General features: G+C 48.5%; 1 protein-coding gene across 1 annotated transcript in view; it reads right to left on the bottom strand.

Annotated features, from left to right (window-relative positions):
* The window catches only part of LOC138528107 (short transient receptor potential channel 2-like), a 236174-nt gene that overhangs the window by 77614 nt on the left and 137119 nt on the right, over positions 1 to 21441 (bottom strand). The window contains exon 5 of the mRNA XM_069639559.1: positions 10894 to 11068. Coding sequence (XP_069495660.1) covers positions 10894 to 11068 — 175 coding nt within the window. The remainder of the gene's footprint in view (positions 1 to 10893; positions 11069 to 21441) is intronic.

Genomic DNA, 21441 nt, shown 5'->3' with positions numbered 1-21441 from the left:
ACTGGGAACAAGTTCGATCTGGCAGTCATAGGACCTGTGTGGCGGCAGCGTGTTTGCTTGGTCCTTCTGGAATACATCCTGGAAATCGTGGTATTCCTTAGGCAAGGTATTAGTCACTCACAGGGTTGCCACTTCAGGAGTCGTGGAGATACTGAAAGCAGGTTTCTGTTCTTGGTAATAACAGGCTGGGGAGCAGTCGTTGGGGAAGGTTCATTTTCTTGCCCGCCAGTCAATCATAGGGTTGTGAGCGACTAACCATGGCATCCCCAGTATGAGCCGGAATTGAGGTGCCTTGATGAGATCGAATGAAATAAGTTCCCGATGTCTGTCCTGGCACAGCAAGGTTATCTCGGCTGTGCGCTGGGTTACGGGTCCGGAAGCGATTTCTGTCCCATCCACCGTGGTTACCTTGTCTGTAGTCGGCTTGGAACACAGGGGAAGCCCCATCTATGCAGCCAGGTCCTGATCTATATAATTCCCAACTGCTCCGCTGTCGATGTATGCTTCAATGGCATGCATTCTTGACGATCGTTGGTTATTAATTAAGATCACCGGTATTGCAAAGTGTGAGGTCGGTGGCTCTTTTCTCTCACTCGACAAACTGACCTCTACATTTGTCAAGCTGGGTAGTTTCCCGACTGACACTCCTTCTCTTCATCTTTTTCCGTGGCCCCAGCGATCTTCCTCGGAGGTTTCACTGGGCAGTCCTTCAGGAAATGCCCTGACTTTCCGCAATAAAGACATAGTTGTTGTTGTCTCCTTTTATCTCGCTCTTGTTTTGTTAGTGGGGGTCGTACCCCTCCGATTTGCATGGGTTCCACAGTATTTTCTTGCACTCGAGTTACACTGTCTCTAGGTCGAACGTACACTGGCCGAGGGTCCATTTTAGAACAGTCTGCTTTTCGGTCTTGCAACCGGTGGTCCAGTTGCACAACCAAGTCTATGAATTCAGAACAATCTCTAGGAGGATTAACCACGTGAGCTAGAATGTCTTTTGTTTTCAGGCCACCTAGCTTCAGCAACCAATCGGTTGAAAGTAGCGATGTACGTCAACAAATCCTGATTCCCCTGTCAGAGGGAAAGAAGTTCATTGTCCACAGCTTGTTCTCGAGTATGGCGAGCAAAGAGTGTTTCCATTTCCCTCTGAAATCCACCAAAGTCATGTAATAAAGGATCATCATGGGACACCAATGGTACCGGCCAATCTGCGGCGCTGCCACTCAGGTATGATAAAACAAAGGCTACCCGGGCTTGGTCATTTGGGAATGCTCACGGCCTGCAAAGAAAATGAAGGTGACACTGATTCATGAAAGCTGCGTATTTTCGTGGATCACCAGCAAACCCCTGCGGTGGTGCCAAAGGAACTGTACCTGGTAACACAACTTGTACCGGAGTAGAGACAGTGGATGACATGGTAGGATTTTGCATCGGTGGGTTGTTCCCAGGTAGAGGCGTCTGACCCGCTTGTGATTGCAAGACTTGCCTGCTGATATCTTCGGTACGCTCTTCAGTCACCAATAAGTCTCTCCGGAGAGCGTTAGTCTCCTGTCGGGCTGAATGAACCTCGGCACAAAGTTCTCCTAACAATTGGGCCAATTGGTCTCATTCTGATGTTTCCATGGTGCCCAGGTAGGTTAGTTTGTCCGTCTTCGTGTTCTGTTACGCTCACTTGGTATCCACGGGGACGCCACCCAGCTGTGGGGACTCTGGTATCCTTCTCAGTGGCTCCCAGGTATGATCAGCGGAGAAGTTCTGCCTGGAATACAGGTGGGCAATATTCAAGACTGGGCAACTGGGGCAAGAGCCTCCCAACACCCCGTATGCCCGCAGCCCCCCAGACCTTTCCTCACCTTGTTATGGGTTTTGGCATGCTCTCCGTCCTGCCTTCTTGGCAGGGGCGCATTGTCCTTCGTGGGCGAGTGCAATCTAGTTACTTCACTGATGCCGGCCCTTTTGAGTTTTTCAGGTAGGTCTTATTACGGTTGTGCTAGTATGCCTTTCTTTGGTTTAAATAATGTCTTTTCTCTTTCCTTAGGTGTGCAGAAGTTCACTGTGGAACGTTGGCTGAGTTGGGACTCGCCAGTAAATGATGGTGCATCGAGAGCGCCTTGATGCGGTAAGTAGGCGCTATGCGCAGCGCTATGATGCCTTGCCTTTGCTAATCTGTTGCCTTTTTGTTCCCGTAGATTGCAGTGCTCATCCGGAGCAAGAAGTCCCAAGGCGATGCTGGTCGATGGGTGACTTGTGAGGTAAGCTTCCGGCAGAATTGTAAAATGTCTAATGTCCTGTTTCTCCCTTTTTGCAGATTCGACAGTCCGGGAGGCCCGCTGATCCTTGGATGCTGTTTGCAGGAGCTGAGGGCAGCTAGCGATGGAATTACAGGTGAGCTGCTGCTATTAACGATGTCCTTTTGTTTTTCAGATGCTGTCCTTCGGAGGTTCGCAGGTACAGCTGAACACGATGAGCGTCACGTTGCAGGATTGCAAAGTAACGTGAAGCGTGTCATTCAAGTCGGGTGTGGTTTAAATAGCTTCAGAAAAGTAGTCCAGGTAAAGTAGTTCCTAGGCTACCACACCCAAAACACTATACCGCATAGCTTGGTTCCAAGGGAACCAAGCTATGTGGGTGCCTCCATGTTGGCTGGCACTGGAAACAAAGTAGTCCCAAAACACAAGTCCTCACGAAGTATGAGCCTGGCCCCAAGAGGGCTGCAGCAAAGGATGCCTGAGTTTGTTAGAGACCCGATCCAAGGCCCCTCCTGGCCCATGGGCTGGCCAGGGTTTTTTTTTTATACGGGTCGTGACAGCACTCCCCCCCAAGGCCCCTCTGAAGGTGTTCCTTTTGTCCGGCCCAGGCTTAGTTGGGAAATTTTGATTAGACGTGGTGCATGAATGTTCCCACAAGGTTCCCAGGACCTATCTTGGGGTCCAAATCCTTTCCGATCAACTAGATAGTAAAGCTTGCCCCTTGAGTACTTGGAATCCAAGACGCTTCTGACTTCGAATTCTGGTTCCCTGTCAATAAGTATGGGTTTTGGTGGTGTTTCAATCCGTGTACCAGGTTGCATTGTTTTTAGAAGGGACACGTGGAATACTGGATGGATTTGTAGGTTAGCTGGTAAATCCAGTTTGACGGCCGCCAGTTTAATAATTGCTTTGATGGTGTAAGGCCCTAAGTACCTGGGTTGAAAGGTCCGGGTTCCTTTAATGGGTACAAATTTGGCGGCCAGCCAGACCCTGTCTCCTACCTGATAGTCGGGGGCCTTTTTTCTGTTTTTGGAGGGCTTCTAGGCAGGTGGAGACTAGGGCAGAGAGGGAAGAGAATTTGCTATGGGTGAGAGTATCGCAGGGATTGGCAATATCTTATCAGACATTTCCCTCCTTAACTTCCCACACGCCAAATAATTTTTTTTTTCAGGTTTCAGACTCCCCTGTGCACAGAGGAATTCCTTAAGCCATAACATTGGCCACACATTGTTCACTGTTCTACCAAGCCCGGTGCAGATTAAGTGGATCCTCTCTGCTGCTGGGACACACCAAAATAAAATATAACATATAGGGCCATTTAGGCATAAAGCCTTTGTCTAACAACAAACAAATATTGTAAAGACAGAACTCTTATAGATGCATTTTCCTCTGCCATATATTTGCGAATGAAGAACCATGAGTCAGATTAGAACCCCAATAAAACATGCTATTCCAATCAACCACACGTTTCCAAACACAACAACCCCTGCGGCCACCCACTACCACACAAAAACCAGAAGCTATGACCAGGGCTACGGTTACGGATCTAACCTGTCTGGCCCAAAAAACACCATCAAAACAACTACTTCACACTCTAAAGAACTAGAAGTATGATTCATAAATAGCCAATTGGCCATTAGCTTCTTCCAAGAACCTTCAAAATACTCTACAAAAATAGGGGAATAGGGCATAATGACCTCTTACCAGACCACACTTGCTCAAATAGACATCCCAGGGCCAGCACCTTTGGATACCTAGTAGCAAGGTGCGTCCTCAGCGACAAAATGACAAAGCACTGTTTCGCACATCCATGATCTAGCTGTGTTCCAGCAATGTTCCTCAATTTCAGTGCTGCATCATTATCTCTTCCATTATTCCCTAATCATCAGCCTCAAAAATGATGAAGACCTCAGATTTGTTTTGAGGTTGTTTAACTTCCCATACGTGTTCAATTATTCTTATTCAAAGTTTTCTAGTCAAGCTGCCCACATACTACACACCGCAATGACAAATAAACACATTTACAAAACATATTGTACTACAGTTAATGAAGTATCATACTGTGTGTTTAATTCTACTATCTTGACACTGTAACTTTGTTCCGCTCATTTGCACCAATTCCATCTACTGCAGTTGAAGAACATTTTCAGTTTAAGAGGTAACTGATTCGTGTTACGAGTATTCCCCTCCAATAGACCCAATGTCAGTGTGTCTCAAACTGGATAACCTTCTTTAGACAATACAAGGTTTTCTCCAATAACTTGTTTGAGGTCTTCATTGCCCCTCTAACACGTGCCAGCATTTAGTACACACTGAAGTGATTTTGAGGGCTTGATTGAAATATGTTGTAACAAGTCTAATCTGCGTTTGTCTTGCTCCTTATTTTATTCATCTTTTAGCATTGTAGTTTGCAGAATTGTATTGAATTTAACCTGGGAAAATAGCAGGTCATCTTTCAACTCCCCCCTTTGCTTCCCAATAATCCTATGTACATCTTTATCATAATCTTTAACTTTACAACCATTGCACATTGCACTCTGCCCCTAAAGCCCCTCCATGTGGTATGTTGAACATTTAACTATTGGAGACTGAGCTGTTGGATGCTAACACTGAAAATTAATGTACAGTAAATTTTGGTCTCACAATCTAAATATTCTATCTTAGTCTTAGTGCATTTTAGTGTGAATTCTACATTCCGTTTATTATTACATTACATTCTTCTACACATTCTTTCAGCTCTGTCCTCTTATTCGAGTTAGTAGAATGGTCAGGCAACCTTTTGATCTTCTATTATCTAGCTATGACAAATAACTAACATTCGCTTCAGCACTATCATAAGCTGTACTTACAAGATCCAAAAATGACTCACCGAAGGGCGAAATCACTACAGACTGCCTATCCATCTTTTAATGATGGCGACAGCAAGCATCACTGGCTCAGAAAGAAGTCCAAACTCTGGCCTAGTTTGATATGCTTGAGGCACACATATCTTGTGAAATGTTATCTTGTAGCACAGATTTCAGCCCTCGTGATGATGTTCTGTAACTTAGTCGTCATAAAATAGACTATTCTTTGAAAAAAGTGGGTCGCCAATTGAGAAGGTGCAAATTATAAAAAGTCGGGCCAGGGAAAATCCTAATGCATGACTTACTGAAATATAGATTTGTAGGTTGTTAGGTATCAACAAATAGAAATATACCCATGCGTTCTGTAAGGAAGGCATGGTATCAAAGTAAGACAGACACAAGTGACTACAGTTCAAGGGTGTTTATTGAACTTTATCAAGGTTGTTAAAAATGCCTATCTAAACCTAAATCTAAGATGGGAGCAAGTTACGACCATCAAATAATAATAATACAGTCCTAGTGGAGTCTCGTCAAATAAAATGGGCCTATACTAAAAACACCTATTGCCAATCCTTACCGCTAAATTACAAATTGTGTGGGGTAATGTTTACGAAAAAGAAAGTAGTGTTCACAAAATGATAAGCCACATTTTTAGCACAGGACAAGGCGGTTCACTCGAGCATAGCACACTCTTTGGCTTCTTCGGCACGAGGACACAGTTCCTTTTACCAACATCAGGACCTTCTGTGTCCAAGTCTCTTACGTTCAAAGTCTCTTGATTTAGAGGGCCTGATGTACCAAAAACAATAGAAAAAGTTTCTTTCCAAATATTCAAGTCGGACGATTCAATCTTCACCCTGGATCACCACCAGATGGGCTCAGATCCTTTTTTTATACAATTAGCCTCCCTCAGCCGGGCTCAGACCAATTTTAGTTTGTAGGCATCCCTTAGTCAGGTTCACATTTGTCACAGCAATATCCTCTCTGGTGACTCACGGTCCACCCAGATCCCCCTCTTCTGGGCTCAGACCAATTTTAGTTCGTAGGCATCCCTCAGTCGGGTTCACATTTGTCACAGCAATATCCTTTCTGGTGACTCACGGTTCACCCAGATCCCCCTCTTCTGGGATCAGATCCCCGTTTATACAATTAGTCTCCCTCAGCCGGGCTCAGACCAATTTCAGTTCGTAGGCATCCCTCAGTTGGGTTCACGTTTGTGACATCAATATCTTCTCGGGTGGCTCACGGTTCACTCCGGATCCCCCTCTTCTGGGTTCAAATCCTCTTTTATGCAATTAGTTTCCCTCAGCCGGCCTCAGACCAATTTCAGTTCATAGACAATTGAAGGCTTTCGAACGTGCACAGGATTTAGCTTGACCCGCTCCAGGACCACTTCGATTTCACAGTTCAATAATACTCACACACTCAGTTGGATACCAAACAGAGACTTTCGAGTGAGGACCCATGAGGTGCCGGACCACTCTGTATCTGGTATATATTTTGGTTTCATAAAGTTCAATCATATACGACTCATCTTTCTTCAAGCAATGTTGCCGCTTGCAACCTTGAGCGTAGCACAGTCTGGTCTGCTATCAATCTCTCCGACTTACCGGCTATGCTGAATTCACTGCTGTTGCTTTGCTGTCGGTGCCAAGGACAGTACCACAGCAGCAATCGCTCCTCCGAGCCTTGGCTATCAATGCTGGAGGGCCTTGTGTCCCTTCGACACACTCTGCACTGTTCTTCAACTGCAATTCCCAGTCTTATGTTTCTTTTCCTCGAGGCCTCTTGAAAGTCGTGGTTCTTCTCTGAAAAGGTCAAAGGTAGTTCCCTCCTTGCTGCCCTCTCTGGTCTTGCCGCCTTTCTCCTCGGTTTAAACTGCCATCTCGGAATTGCTGCTTCCTCGTGCGTTTTGCCTTGCTCAGAATGTGCTTTCATGCTCTGCCTTTTATCCATGTGGGTAAGTGTGATGGAAGTCAGGTGTGTGTAATTATCAGTAATTGCCTGGCTCTGCCTGACCCTTGTGTTGAGACATGTCTTGTATACGGCTCTCTGGTGTTAGTACGTTGTCGCTTATGATGAACTGTCCATGAGAAAGTGTTCATGTCGGAAAAGGGTGGGGGGGCTGAGCTTTAAGGTATCCTACGTGGTAGGATGGGGAAAAGGAGTTACAGGGAAGTGGATACCATGTCTCCCCTTCAAGGTGGTAAGTTTATTCTGATACCGACTCTCCCCCATGAGTTTATTCTGCTACAGAGTCTCCCCATCAAGTTTGGATAGTTTATTCTGATACAGAGCCCCCCTTCAAGGGAGAGAGGTTATTCTGATAGACTCTCTCACATGAGTGTTTATTCTGCTACATAGTCTCCCCTTCTAGGGGGAGAGTTTATTCTGCTATGTAGTCTCCCCTTCAAGGGGGAGAGTTTATTTTGCTACAGAGTCTCCCCATAAAGGGGAAGAATTTATTTTTCTACAGGGTTAACCTTTCAAGGAGGAGAGTTTATTCTGATACATAGTCTAGCCCTTGAGCCTTGAGAGTTTATTCTGCTAGAGAGTCTCCCCATCAAGTGGGAGAGTTTATTCTGTTACAGAGTCTCCCCTTCAAGGGGAGTGCTCTACAATATTTCAAAACAAAGACTTTCCTTTCCTGACTGGACTTTTCCAACAACCTCCTTGGAAGTGTACAGATTTGGTTTTTAAAAATGACAGATGGTGGAGGAATTTAAATGGGTGGAAATTAATTTCTTGGCATGGGGAGGAGTATTTGACAGGGGGAGATTCCATTTCAGAATAAATTCTTCTCAGGAGACTTTATTTCAGAATAAAGTCTCCCTGTGGAGACTTTGTTACGCGGAGGCTAACCTAAACATCCTCTGGGTGTGTCATATATTCCTATTCTGGATGTTTGTGCACTTATTACGTTATTTTCTGATATGTTAAGTTACATTTGTAAGAAGCAACAGTGACCATTTCCCTATTTTCATGGCGCCTACAGCTGTCACGGTTGTGCGGGATTGTGTCAATCAGGAGGGTAATCCTCGGGAGTGAAGGGAGGGCGGCGAGAGCAACCATGCTACATCCCAGTCACCTTAGAGATTGATGTGAGCTTTTCTTAGGTGTTCTAGTTTTGATGCCTTCCTTGGCAGCAGCATTTCAGTCTGAGTGTGGATGTGTACAAATAATTCACAATGCATGTTGTAATATAAAATCAACGACTTTACCCAGCGCAACCCGAAATATCCTGCAATAAGAGCAGGCTTGTGAATTGAGACTGCCCAATAACTCAATACTAGATAACCAGATAGATGACGAGGTGGCCTCAAATAGTGTCTGGCTGAGGCATCCATATACAAGCTAATAAATATGGTGATAAATATTTTTGTATTTTATTATTAGTTTACGTATTCCTTGCACTGACTCTTTGGCCAAGTGAGTCAATTCACACAACAACCCTGAAAGGACATGTACCTTGGCCCTCTTCCTGCTCTCACTTGTGAGGCTAAAAACCTCGGGGTCATCTTCGACTCAACACTCTCCTTCTCTCCTCACATCTCTGACGTCCCTAAAATGGCACACTACCAGCAGCACCTCCTCAGAGGTATTCTTCCTTTCCTCTCCGTCCCCCAGGAGCTCAGTGTTTGCTGAGCTCTGGTTCTTTCTAGGCTGGACTAATGCAACAGCCTCTTTCTAAATCTGCCTGCTTCTACTCTCCGCCCTCTGCTCATCCAGAACAGGACTGCGAGGCTTGTCCTTGGCCTCAAGCCCAGGGATTGTATCTCTCCAGGACTGAAATCTCTGCACTGTCTCGCAGTGGCAGCGAGGATTAAGATCAAAACCCACTGCATTGTCCACAAGACATTCTGAAGCTTGGGGCCTCAATACCTTCAACTCTCTCTTCCTAAATATCTTCCTTCTCGAGCTCCTCGCTCATCCGCTTCCAACTGCCTCAGGGTCAGTCGCTTCTCCAAGCAACGAGTTGCTGGTAGGTCTCTCTCCCCTGCTGGCACCTCCCTCTGGAAAAGCCTCCCTGCCTCTCTGAAACTTGAGAAGAACCATCTCCAGTTCCGGAAGCACCTCAAGACCTTCCTCTTTGCTTCTGCTTTCATGCCTCTGCTCCCTTGCTGATCTCCTGTTGAAACTGAAACTGCACTGGTTTACCTGGTTACCCTCTGATCTCGGGCCCAGACCCCACCCCCCGCCCACGTCAGTTGCATACCTGCACTGCCCCCTGGAAACCCTGCACTCAGGGACTGGTTCTGTATCCCTACAGCCCCCTGCCAGCACTTGACACCCGATGTCTGCCATTACCCTTGCACTGCCACCATCTGGCAGCACCTGCCACCAGCTGGCCGCACTTTTATTTATTTATTGTCTTATTTATTTTATCTATTTTTTTGCGGGTATCTTGTACACTGCACTGCTCCCTGCCCCATTCCCCACGCACGTCTCCCCTTACCCCATCCCCTGCACTTGCGCGATCTCAATGTCACCTGGCACAATAAGATCGCTGTCTTGTCTTCCCTCTGTTCCCCCCTCCCTTGCCTCGGCGCCTTGAAACACTTGTGTATAGGTGCGTTATAAATGCCATATCATATCACCTGAAACCTCTGCTGGCTCAACCTGCATCATCCTTATGTGCCGAATCCTGGCCACTCATGGTCAATCATAATTCAATCATTCAAAAACAAAAGTTATTTGTAAATTTAGAATTTAGAAACAAAGAAAATGGTCTCTTACAGTTTCAAATTTCATAGATTTAATGCATAATGTACAGGGAAGCAAAATGAAAGTTTAACCTCAACAGAAATAACTCTTCAAGTGATCACCATGCTTGAAGAACACATCACCAAAGACACTGAAGGAACCAGTCCCTATCCTGCATTCAGTGACCCAGCACCTCGAAATGAACCCTCTCGCCATGTCAAGGTAGTTCTATTATATTTCCTGCCTGTTGAGTATCTCTGTGATATGTTTAGGTTGCATTACCGAATTCTGCCAAAGGAAACTGTCGCCCCAAAGAGTGATGGTGAGCAGAGTGAGGAAACAAACTGGGGAGGGGGAGAATGATTGGTGAGTTCCAGCATTTAGAAACCAGAACTGAAAAGGCCTTGCCTCCATCCCGAAGCCTCCCAGGTGATTTCATTGCTGGAAAGGCTCTCAGGGTAAGAATAGGCAGATGTTTGCATTTTGATTCTGGCATTCTAGGCACCTTTACATTTTCAAGGGAGTTCTTTCACCACAGTCCCCTACATTCCTTCTTTCAGAAGTCTGCATGTAGGGGCGCCAAATCAATGGCAGGTGACCTCAAGACCCCATCCTCTCCCCTCAAGTGTTGTGCTGCTTTAGGGCGTAGTTTATAACCCGCCCCACCTTCCTGTTGTTGCCATTCTCACTCCCGTTCCCAGGGATGGCAGTGATTAGAAGCAGAGTTTGGTTTGCACTGCCCGCTCAAACCAAAGATCCAGCGTTTGCTACATTTCCCAATGTTGACTCCAACACTGTCTGCAGTATAAAAAAGAAGCTGCTCTTCCTGTATTCTTTACTTACACAGGCCAAAATAGCAGGCTTCCTTTGTGTGTGTGTCTGATTGCACGGGATTGAATGAAAGTGGCCTGCTGTATTGAATTCAGCCTCAAATGCATGTACACTCTTACACCCAGGTGAAGATGCCCCTGGCCACTGGCTCCCCGCTGGCCTATCAGAAGGGAGGGTAGTGAAGGGAAAGGTAGGAGGAGCTAGGATATGATGGACAGGAAGGTTGGGGTGGCGCGAAACAGACAGATGACCAGCGTGAGACTCACCTGCCACCCAGATCATGTGAAAGGAGTTCTGCCAGATAGTCTGATTCCTGCCAGCGTAGATATCATGCCGGCTCTCCATGACCAGAGACTCGGCCAAAAGGAAGATGAGGAACCAGAGGTAGGAGGCCGAGTGCAGGAGGAACTTCAGCACTGGTATCTTCAGCATCTTACCAGCCTACCACAAGAAAAAAGAAACACAGACATCTGTCACAATCAACCCCTTAATGCTGTCAATTCTCCGCCCACTAATGGATGAATGTATGCATCAATAACATATACCTTGGTTCCTCCCCCCGAATAGACATGCCAGGAATAATTCTGAAATCCAACATTTTACCTTAATTTTACCTTAATAGAGACTTTCAAGTCCTGCAATCAAATGGATGAATACATACATCAATAACGTTGACCTTGGTGCCACCATATGTACATTTGGGAGTAGAATAATTCAAGGAGCTAAAAGCAAAAGGGTCCAACAGATCACCGACCAGAGTAATTGATCAGACTAAACCCTGGAATGCTCTGAGTGATACCTATAGCAAGTGTGTTTTCATTTATTTATGTTTAAAGTCATAATGGCACAAAATTGATCGAGTGCGTAGAATTTGCACATTAGTACACAAAGGGAGTAATACTTTTTTTTTTTTAAATCTATTCCCTTATTCTAAGCATGTATGGTTGTTTTCATTTTCTTATCGAGGGAGGATTTCAGAATACAGCAGCAGGTGGTGTCTCTCATCCAATCCCCTGTTTTCACTGTCAGCCTGCTTCTCTTTGCCTTCCTGCAGCCATATTGACCCCTTTAGGCCAACCGAAAGTGCAGCGGCAGCCCGCTTTGTGGGCAACTTTGAGGAATCCTCACTTCGCCTTTTATGTATCGGTATCGTATGGTCCTGCCTATGGAGAACCTATCAGTGGCATTCGGCATCGTTCTGCAAGGAAATTTATGCAGCTATGACCGCGGGTAATTTTTAGATGGCTGTTGTCTGTACCCTCTGAGAGGGGGGGTCGGAGCTGTTAGATACAGTGGGTGGGATTTCTTGGACAATCAGGAATTCTGGCTTTTGCCCCGATCAGGAGGCAAAAGCCAAAATCCCCTGACAAACAGCAAATGCCGATCAAAGCCAGCGCTTTCATTCCCGTGGAAAAAAAAAACGGTTGACATGCTAAAGCAACGAATACAAACAGTCGAATGCCAAAGCATCGACAACCTATATTTTATATGTAAAAGTGCAATTTCATTGAAACCAGTCCATCGACAATATACATGGGGCCTCATTACGACCCGGGCGGTAAGTGAATAACGATGCTGGTAAAGGATTACCGGCATCGCTTGCCGCTCTGGCCGATTATGACCTGATAAAGCGCTATTAGCGGCACCGTAATTAACGGTGCCACTAAAAGCACCAAGTGCGCGGGCACGCGACCACCCATGCTGCAAATACCAGCATGGCGCAAACAGGGGAACATTACGAGTCACGCGGACATGCAATTAACGCCCTAGTGAAGGCCGTAAAGTACCTTACTGCCATGGTGCAAATATCGGCATCGCGGACCACCCATAAACGGCCATGTGCAGTGTTCCCAACTGCCACAGGTGCACACAATCAGCACAGGTGGAGGCAATACAGACTGGGCCAGCAGAAACGGAGCACACCCCACCCCTTCCCACACCCAGTCACACTCCACAATGATTCCAATACTACTAGCAATGCAGGGGCTGGAGGACTTGATTGCAGTGGAAGTGCTACTACAACAACAACAGGCAGCACAGAGGAGACGCAGGAGGAGAAGGAGGGTGAGGCAGGCCCAGCATGCCCCACCAGTGCAGCCAGTGGCACCACGCAGGCAGCCCCCAATTCCACGCATCAGAGCCAGTCCATTCAACCTAACCCCTGAGCAGATCCACACCCTGCACCGTCTGGACCGGGACACCATCACCACCATTGTGGACATGATGCATGACAGTGTCAGCCTGATTGAAACACGCACCGCCATCCCACCCCTACTGAAGGTAGTGTCTGTGCTCCACTTCCTGGCCACAGGCACCTACCAGCACACAGTGGGGCACATGCATGGCATTTCACAACCATTATTCTCACGTACGCTGAATCAAGTGCTTGATGCCCTCCTCAAGCACACAGATGACCACATCGCCTTACCACGGTCTGCCCAGGAGATCTCAAACACCAAAGTCGGTTTCCATTCACTGGACGGCATCCCTGGTTGCATTGGCGCCATCGACTGCACCCATGTGGAATTGGTGGTCCCACATGCCATGGAGGTAGCGTACCGCAACCGTAAGCTGTACCACTCAATCAACGTGCAAATGGTATGTGACTCAAACAAGATCATCACACATTGTTGTGCCAGATTCCCCAGATCAACCCATGATTCAATGGTCCTGCGGAACTCCACGATACCACGCTACATGGAGCGACATGCAGGGCAGAGATCCTGGCTTCTCGGTGAGTCGCATGTTAGGCCCATGGAAATGTGATGTGGGTAGGTGATTGGGTAGAGATGCATACCTCTCCTAGCTGAGATGGGGGGGTGTAGAGATGCATACCTCACATGGCTGAGATGGGGGGCTAGAGATGCATACCTCACCTGGCTGAGATGTGGGCGGCGGCTGTAGAGATGCATATCTCACCTGGCTGAGTTGGGGGGTAGAGATGCATATCTCACCTGGCTGAGATGGGGGTAGAGATGCATATCTCACCTGGCTGAGATGGGGGGGTAGAGATGCATACCTCACCTGGCTGAGATGAGGGGGTAGAGATGCATACCTCACCTGGCTGAGATGGGGGGGTGTAGAGATGCATACCTCACCTGGCTGAGATGGGGGTAGAGATGCATAACTCACCTGGCTGAGATGGAGGTAGAGATGCATACCTCACCTGGCTGAGATGGGGCGGGGGGGTAGAGATGCATGCCTCACCTGGCGGGCGAGTGCCTGATGGAATGGACCATGTTCATACCCCAAAGCAGCCCGGACCTGACACCTGACCCCATAATGCAAGATGTGAGCAGCACTACCGTGTAAATGATGCAGTGTCACAACCATTCCATAGCCATCTGCATGTGCACTGTATCAAATCAGACCGTATCCCCCTCAACACAATGCAGCTATAAGCAATTACTATGGCCAACACACAGCACCAAATACCATCAACTGAAAGGACAGTCCCCCATTACAACGTACAAAGGAGTCACATGAGGGTGAAATACATCAATACACCACTACACTGACACAGCGGTCCTACTGAATTGCAAGTCACCATTTGTTCTGCATAGACATCAACGGAGCCAGGATGAAAGTACACACATTACAGGACAACAGCCCGATCATAGAAACAACGGCCGTGGACTGACACAGTGCATGAGCACTCACAAGGAACTGGACCCCCCTGCACACACTAGTTGATGGCACGCACACCAGTCCACAAGAGTAATACACACATAGCAGTCACATCGTGTGTCTCCATTCATGCATGTGAATGTGGTTGTAATCAAAAAATAAATGCATGCTAAGGTGTCATTCATTGAGGTCCCATATGATGTGATGACTTACACATACATTGTTGTCCACATGCAGGTGATGCAGGCTATCCCTTGAAGAGGTGGCTCCTTACCCCAGTCCGGAACCCACAGAACAGGCACGAGGAGGACTATAATTGTGCACATACACATACACGTGTGGTGATTGAGCAGACATTTGGCCTCTTGAAGACACGGTTTCGCTGCCTCAGCAGGTCTGGTGGGGCACTCCTTTACCGCCATGAGAAGGTGGCAAAGATCGTCATGGCATGTGTCATGCTACACAATATGTGCATCAGACGGAATGTGCCCCTGCCCCCTGACGCTGAACTGCAACCACCTGACGATGAGGATGAGGAGGGTGGGGATGGGGCAGCACCTCAGGGAGGCAGCGATGCACAGGAGGGACGTGACATGCGTCAGACTCTGATCAACCAATGTTTCTAGCACACATGGACGGGGGTGTTACATGGAGATGGCATTCGGGGCACTGGGTGTGTCAGGGACATGGACACTGTAGACTGTTAATCAATAAAGCACACTTACGCAATAAGCAATGTCCACACATGTGAATTATGAGTAACCAAAATGTGTATTGAAGAAGCATAACAAAGTAAACAAGCCCTCCAACCCACACACCCTCTCCCCATCCCCCCTCGACTCCCCCACACACCCTCGCCCCCTCCCCCTCAACTCCCCCACACACCCTCTCCCCCCTCAACTCCCCCACACACCCTCTCCCCCTCCCTCCTCAACTCCCCCACACATGGTGTGCAGTAGAATGCACCAGTGGTCCACATGGCACCAGTATGCAAGGCTGTGCCTACTGACCTCCCCCTCTTCCAGCATCAGGTGCCCCCCTGTCCGATCGGCGCAGGTTCCTGCAAGACCTGCGTACGGGGCTGGTCCTGGTTGAACTAGCAGCTGAAGATGTACTTGGTTGCTTGGATAACTCTGGTGGACGCATGTCCTGCATTGCTGCCACCATCTCAGAGAGTACGTGCCGCACTGTGGCCAATTCAGCCCATATGTCCTTTGAGGATGTCTCTATAGCTGACTTCAAGGATGCAGCACATTCCCGGATGTCGTCCCTTACACTCCCACATTCAGTTATGTGCTGTGTCAAGAGGCCAGTGAGCTCCTGCTGGCGCCTTTGAATGTCCTGGATCCCCTCTTGGGTGTTTGGGGCTGTGGTGGATCTTTGAGGGGTTCGCAAAATACTATGCTCCTCGGGCACAGTTGGGGTGGGGCTGGGAGTTGTAGGCCATGAGTGATCCGGAGACAGGCCATGCATGCTGGTGTCGGGCAGGCTGCATGGGGATGGGAGTGGGGAATGCAGGGGGCCAGTGGGGGGAGTTGCAACATTCAGCTGATCCCCTTCCTCATCATCTGAGACTGCTGCTGTGGCAGCTGTTTCTCCAACTGTGCTGCTTGCAGCCGATGCAGTCCCTTCTGCCGCTGACACTTGAGTGCTGGTGGCTGTTGTGGGTGCCATAGTGGGGGACGTTGAGCACATTGGTGCTGTGGCCTGTGGTGTGGTCTTGGCCTTCCGATGTCATGCCGGATGGCCTATGCCCCTTGAAGTGGAGGGCCGGTGTTTTCCCTCCTCGGCCCTGGCCTTCTTACGTGGTGTGCCATCTTCCTCCCGGCTGTCCACGTCACCACTGTCTGATTGCGTGCCTGTGGGGGACCAATAGAGGGAGAGCGTTAATGATGGGTCTACAGGCATCGGGCATACATTGGGGTGGCTGCATCCATATGGAATGGCAGATGATTGACATTGGGGGAGTGACATATGGGTTGCTTGGATTTTGGGTGGGTGATGCATAGAGGCATCTGGCCTTACACATATGGGGTGCATTCTGCATGTGGACAAGGTGAAGCTCTCCATTGCCTGTAGGCAGTCTTGTACTCATGTGTCTGGTGGACCCTGATCTACATCATTGCACTGTCAGTTCTGGTGGACATCATCGTGGCGGGATTAATATTGAATCATTTAGGACACCTACCTGCATCGGCCGATGACGGTGCTCCTCGCTCCATGTCCCCGACTCTGTGTATTGACTCTGCCCCTATGGTGGTGGCGCATATCTCCTCCCACGGTTGTAGTTTGATGAGGGACTCCGCTCCTCCACCTGTCGCCATCCCCATGTTGCGATTTGCAGAGAGTATGCTGCGCAATCGTAGACGCAGGTCACCCCAGCGTTTGCGGCATTCTTTTGGTGTGCGGGGTGTGGTGCCAACGGCGATGACTTTCTGGCTGACCTCCGCCCAAATTGCTTTTTCCGCTGCAGTGCTGGACGGGACATCTCATTCGAGAAGACCTCATCTGCATGCTCCTGCAGTGTTTCGGCTAGCATTGTCAGCTCCTCTCTGGAGAAGCGCTCCTTGCGCAGGCGATCTCCCGTTTTCTTCACACATTTTGGCATGGTTAAATGGAAAAAGTAGTGGTGGAGGTGTGTATGAGTTTTGGGGGCCAGATGGCTTCTGGTTGTGGTGGATGGCAATGCATTGTGTTTTTAAACATGGCCGCCGTGCTCTTTCCCGTTCCTGTGCGATGACGCACCTTCCGGTTCCGCTTATTAGCAGTCACCGCTAATAGCGGTGGTCGCTAATGCCGCATTCTTGGATGCCAGAGGTGCTATTTCCACTACTGACGGTGCCGGAAAGGGGGATTTTCAGGGGTTTTGCGGCATGTCGGTGAGGTCTTTACCGGCATGGCGCAAAGCTCGTGCCCGCGTACTCGTAATGGGCCGCTTTTAGCGGTCCATTGCAAGCACGGACACGGTAATTGCGCCATGCCGGTAATGGCTGGTACTTAGCGCACGGGTCGTAATGAGGGCCATGAACTGGTTTCAATGGACATGCACTTTTACATGTAAAAAGTAGCATTTCCATGCATGTTTGTGTAACTTTAAAACGTTACATGGCGCTGTCCAGTGCTGAACTTTGTAACGTTTTAATTTTTTTTATATTGGGGGGCTCGCCCCCAGCCCCCCAAAACCCCATGCCTACCCCCCCAACCCTAACCCAAGCCCCAACCCTAGCCCTGGCCCCAACCCTAACCCTCATGTAACCCTTAAACTAACCCAAGCCCCAACACTAACCCTAATTTAACCCATAAACTAACCCTAGCCCTAACCCCAACCCTAACCCTAGCCCCAACCTAAACCTAATTTAACCCTTAAACTATCCCAAGCCTCAACCCTAACCCTAATTTAACCCTTAAACTAACCCAAGCCCCAACCCTAACCTTAGCCCCAGCCCTAACCCTAATTTAACCCTTAAACTAACCCAAGCCCCAACCCAACGTCTTAAACTAAACCAAGCCCCAACCCAAACCCTAATACTTACCATTACATGTCGCTGGAACCATCGAATTTGTTTCAACGATAATGGCCATTCGATGGAATGGTATTTCAATGAAAAAAATTCGATGGTTTAACATTCGATGGTTTGGGTTTAGATGGAATTACCGGAAACCACTGGGCACAGCACCTGGGCAAGGTATGGTCAGGTCTGAGAAATGTGGGCATGTCTTTTCCCCTACTGAGACAAACCTTTTGTCACTTTCTCTGAAATGAAAATGTCATGTCTCTTGGGGCCCCTTTGCCCTCACTTATGGTAATAAAGGAAGGATGCAGGCAGCCCAGTTTGAGACAAAGGGCCTCATTACACGGAAGGCGGTAATAGTTAACGGTCACCGTTAATGGTAACGGTGACCGTTAACCATTACCGCCTTACTACGAGGTCCGTTAGCAGGTTGGTGCTTTAACGCCTGCTTTTTGCAGGTGTTAAAAACCAACCCGCTAAGGGACCTTGTTGCTAATTACGGCACCGCAAAATTGCGGTGCCATAATTAGCACCTTCCCCATTCCCATTATGCCCTATGGGGCAAAAATGGGAATGGGGAAGGGCAGTGGTGGAAGGGGGAATTACCGCCCCGCCAACCTTGGAATGGGGCGGTAATTCCCCTTTCCACCAAGGCGGTGCCAGTATTTTACCAGCATGGACCAAGGTGCTAATAGCACCTTGGTCCTCTGCCTTCCGTGTAATGAGGCCCGAAAGGATAGCGAAAGAGAGAGAAACTGACTAGCAGAATGGGAAAATGATAGTGGGGCTGTCTGCGTTGTTGAGTGTGAGGTTCAGGCCATGCTGTGTGGTTTTATGCCTTGCAAAATTACACTATTCAATGCTAGGTTATGCCTACCTGTCTCTAAGGGTCCTATTTAATGCCATTTACCACTACACACTAGTGGGCCACATAGATGCAGGCACTCATTGGTAGTGCTCTGTGGCATTGCCTCACCCATATTCAATAATAACTATCAACATATCTTTCAGCCACCCACCCTACCCAACACCACAACACCCCACGTCACCAGAAAACTGAAATGCTGGCTTTGTTTGTGCTCTTGCGCAGAAGAAATGTGACGTGGCAGTTCCCGTTGGACCTGGCCTTTTGGGGTGTCCACGCCTGATGTGCATCTGCTATTTCCCCTTGAAAAATGATGGTCTGAGGGTTTGCACAGAGCAATGCTAGCGGAAATGATTTATTCAATACCTTCCAGCAATTACTGTTCTGTTGCTATCGTGTTGGCAGCAGAGGAAAGTGGTCAAAAGGTTGAATGCAGTGGAGAGATCCAGGGGAATGAAGATGGAGGACATCTTGGAGTGGTCAGCAGAGGACAGAAAGTCAGAGAGTGGATTAGTGCCATTTCAGTGGAGTGATGGCTGGACTTTTAAGAATGGAGAGGGTCACAGCAATTTTGTAATTTTTTTAAAAATGTTTCCAGGTGCCACAAGACAAAAGAGGGGGGTAACATAGGAGAAAAATAACAATAACAGTCCTACTAGGCCTTGTGACGTTCAGATTGTGGAAGTGCAGTATCAAGAAGTGCGGGGGGAGGGGGCAGATCAGGGTATGGATGGGGAGGGAGAGGAGGGAGAAGTGCTGGGGGGATAGGGCACAAGGGGCTGGACATGTGCTAAGGGGTGCCCAGGAGGGCTAGTGCCAGCGGAAGCCAAGGGTAGGGTGATAGTGCGAGGAGGACCAGCTTCGGAAGACTAATCCGGGAAAGGTGCCCGAGGACAAGTAAGTGCTGGTAGGAAGGGAGTATAAGGGGAGACTGGATGAAGGAGGGCCTGGCCCCAGAGACTCATAAGGGACACAGGCATCCAGTCATAGCAGCAATAGGAACTAGCATGGGCGAGAGAGAGGGAAGGATGAGGAAAAAAGGGGGATCTTAAGGAGATCCAACTCAAGTCGGAGAGGGGCAGGGAGGCTCCAGCCAAAGAGAGAGAGATCTAGTTCCAACTATCTGCTTGCAGAAGCGTCTGATCTGCAGATAGTTAGAGCTAGAGGACTGAAGGACTCTAGCAGGAGGTATTTAGGGAGAAAGAGTTGAATGTAGTGAGGTCCCAGGCCCCAGAAGGCCTTGTGGATGATGCAGAGGGTCTTGAATGTGTCCTTGCAACCACCGGGAGCCAGTGAAGAGATTCTAGGGCTGGAGAGATGTGGTCCTTGGGCTTGAGGCCAAGGATACTTCTTGCAGTCCTATTCTGGGTTAATTGAAGAGGGAAGAGTGAGGAGAGAGGCAGATTAAGGAAGATGCTGTTGCAATTATCAGGCCTTGAGAGAACCAGAGCTCTGGAGACATTGAGTTTCTAGGTGAAGGTGAGGAAAGGGAGAATGCCTCTGAGGAGGTGAAGTTGATAGTGGGCCTTCTTGGCAAGGTCAGCGATATGAGGTGAGAAGGAGAGAGAGGAGTCAACGATGATACCCAAAACTTTAGCTTCACACAAGGGTGAAGGGAGGGGGCCCAATGAGAAGGATCCCAGTCTTACTGGCATTAAGGCAGAGATCATTAGCAGCACACCATGCCTGAATAGCAGTCAGACAGTCGGGAATGAGAGAGGAAGAGGAGGGAAGCTTAAAGGAAAGCTGTGTGTCGTCAGCATAACACTGGAAATGAGAAGTGAAGGTGGAGAACAAGTGGGCAAGGGTGCAAGGTATATGTTGAAAAACCACGGCGAGATGATAGAGCACTGAGGAACGTCACAAGTCGAGAGTGAGGAAGAGGAGAGAAAGGGGCCCAGTAGAACTTGAGAGGGCCAATTTGAGAGGAAAGAGGTTAACCAATCCAGTGCCCAGTCCGTGATGGCCAGGGTATCACAGAGCCTATTTTTGAGCATGGAGCAATTGGCTGTGTCAAAGGCAGGGGGCAGATCGAGGAGAATAATGGTGGAAGCAGAGTTAGAATCAACGTTTGAGAGCAGGTCATCACGGGTGTTCAAGAGAGCATTTTCTGTGCCTCTGGATGCTCTGAAGCCAGACTGGTGGTCGTGAAGGCAACCAACAGATTCGGTGTGATGGGTTAGGTGGGAGATGACCAGTTTCTCCATGAGTTTGCCCAAGAAGGGCGTATTGGAGATAGGGCAGTAGTTAGCTGTGCAGGAAGGGTCCGCAGAATTCTTTTTTAGGAGAGGGTGCACAAGGGAGTGCTTGAGAGGTGAAGGAAAGGAGCCAGTGACAAACAATTGGTTACAGATCTCAGCCAAGGATGGAGCGAGAGAAGCAATGTTGTCCTTGATAGTTCTAGAGGGGCAGGGAAGCACCTGTTTAGAGGAGACTTTCATAGAGCCAACTGTCTTGTTGACCTCGTCCGGTGCAAAGAGTGAGAAGGAGGAGAGGAGGGGGAAAGATGAGGGGGGCCTGAATGCAGGTGGGGGAGGGAGGGCCATCGCAGAGAGAGAAGAGTCGGATATCCTGAGTCTTGTGAAGTGGGTAGCCAATGCCATGCAGAGGGCGTGAGAAGGAAGAGGAGAGGTGGAGGCTGCAGTAGGATAGGAAAGTTCCTTGCAGATTTTGAAAAGTTCAGCCATGTTGTTTGTGGCTCCAGAGATGCAGGATTGGATATGGGCCTGTTTTCCTGGAGCAGATAGAGAGTCTGTATTGACTTTGGAACAGGTGACTGGCCAGTTTACCAGATGGTGTGCTAGAAGCCA

Source organism: Ambystoma mexicanum, chromosome 7q, assembly GCF_040938575.1.
Source record: "Ambystoma mexicanum isolate Mex_15411 chromosome 7q, UKY_AmexF1_1, whole genome shotgun sequence".
Classification (NCBI taxonomy): Eukaryota; Metazoa; Chordata; class Amphibia; order Caudata; family Ambystomatidae; genus Ambystoma; species Ambystoma mexicanum.
The sequence above is the reverse complement of the archived record's forward strand: the minus strand, read 5'-3'. Positions and strand labels throughout refer to the sequence as shown.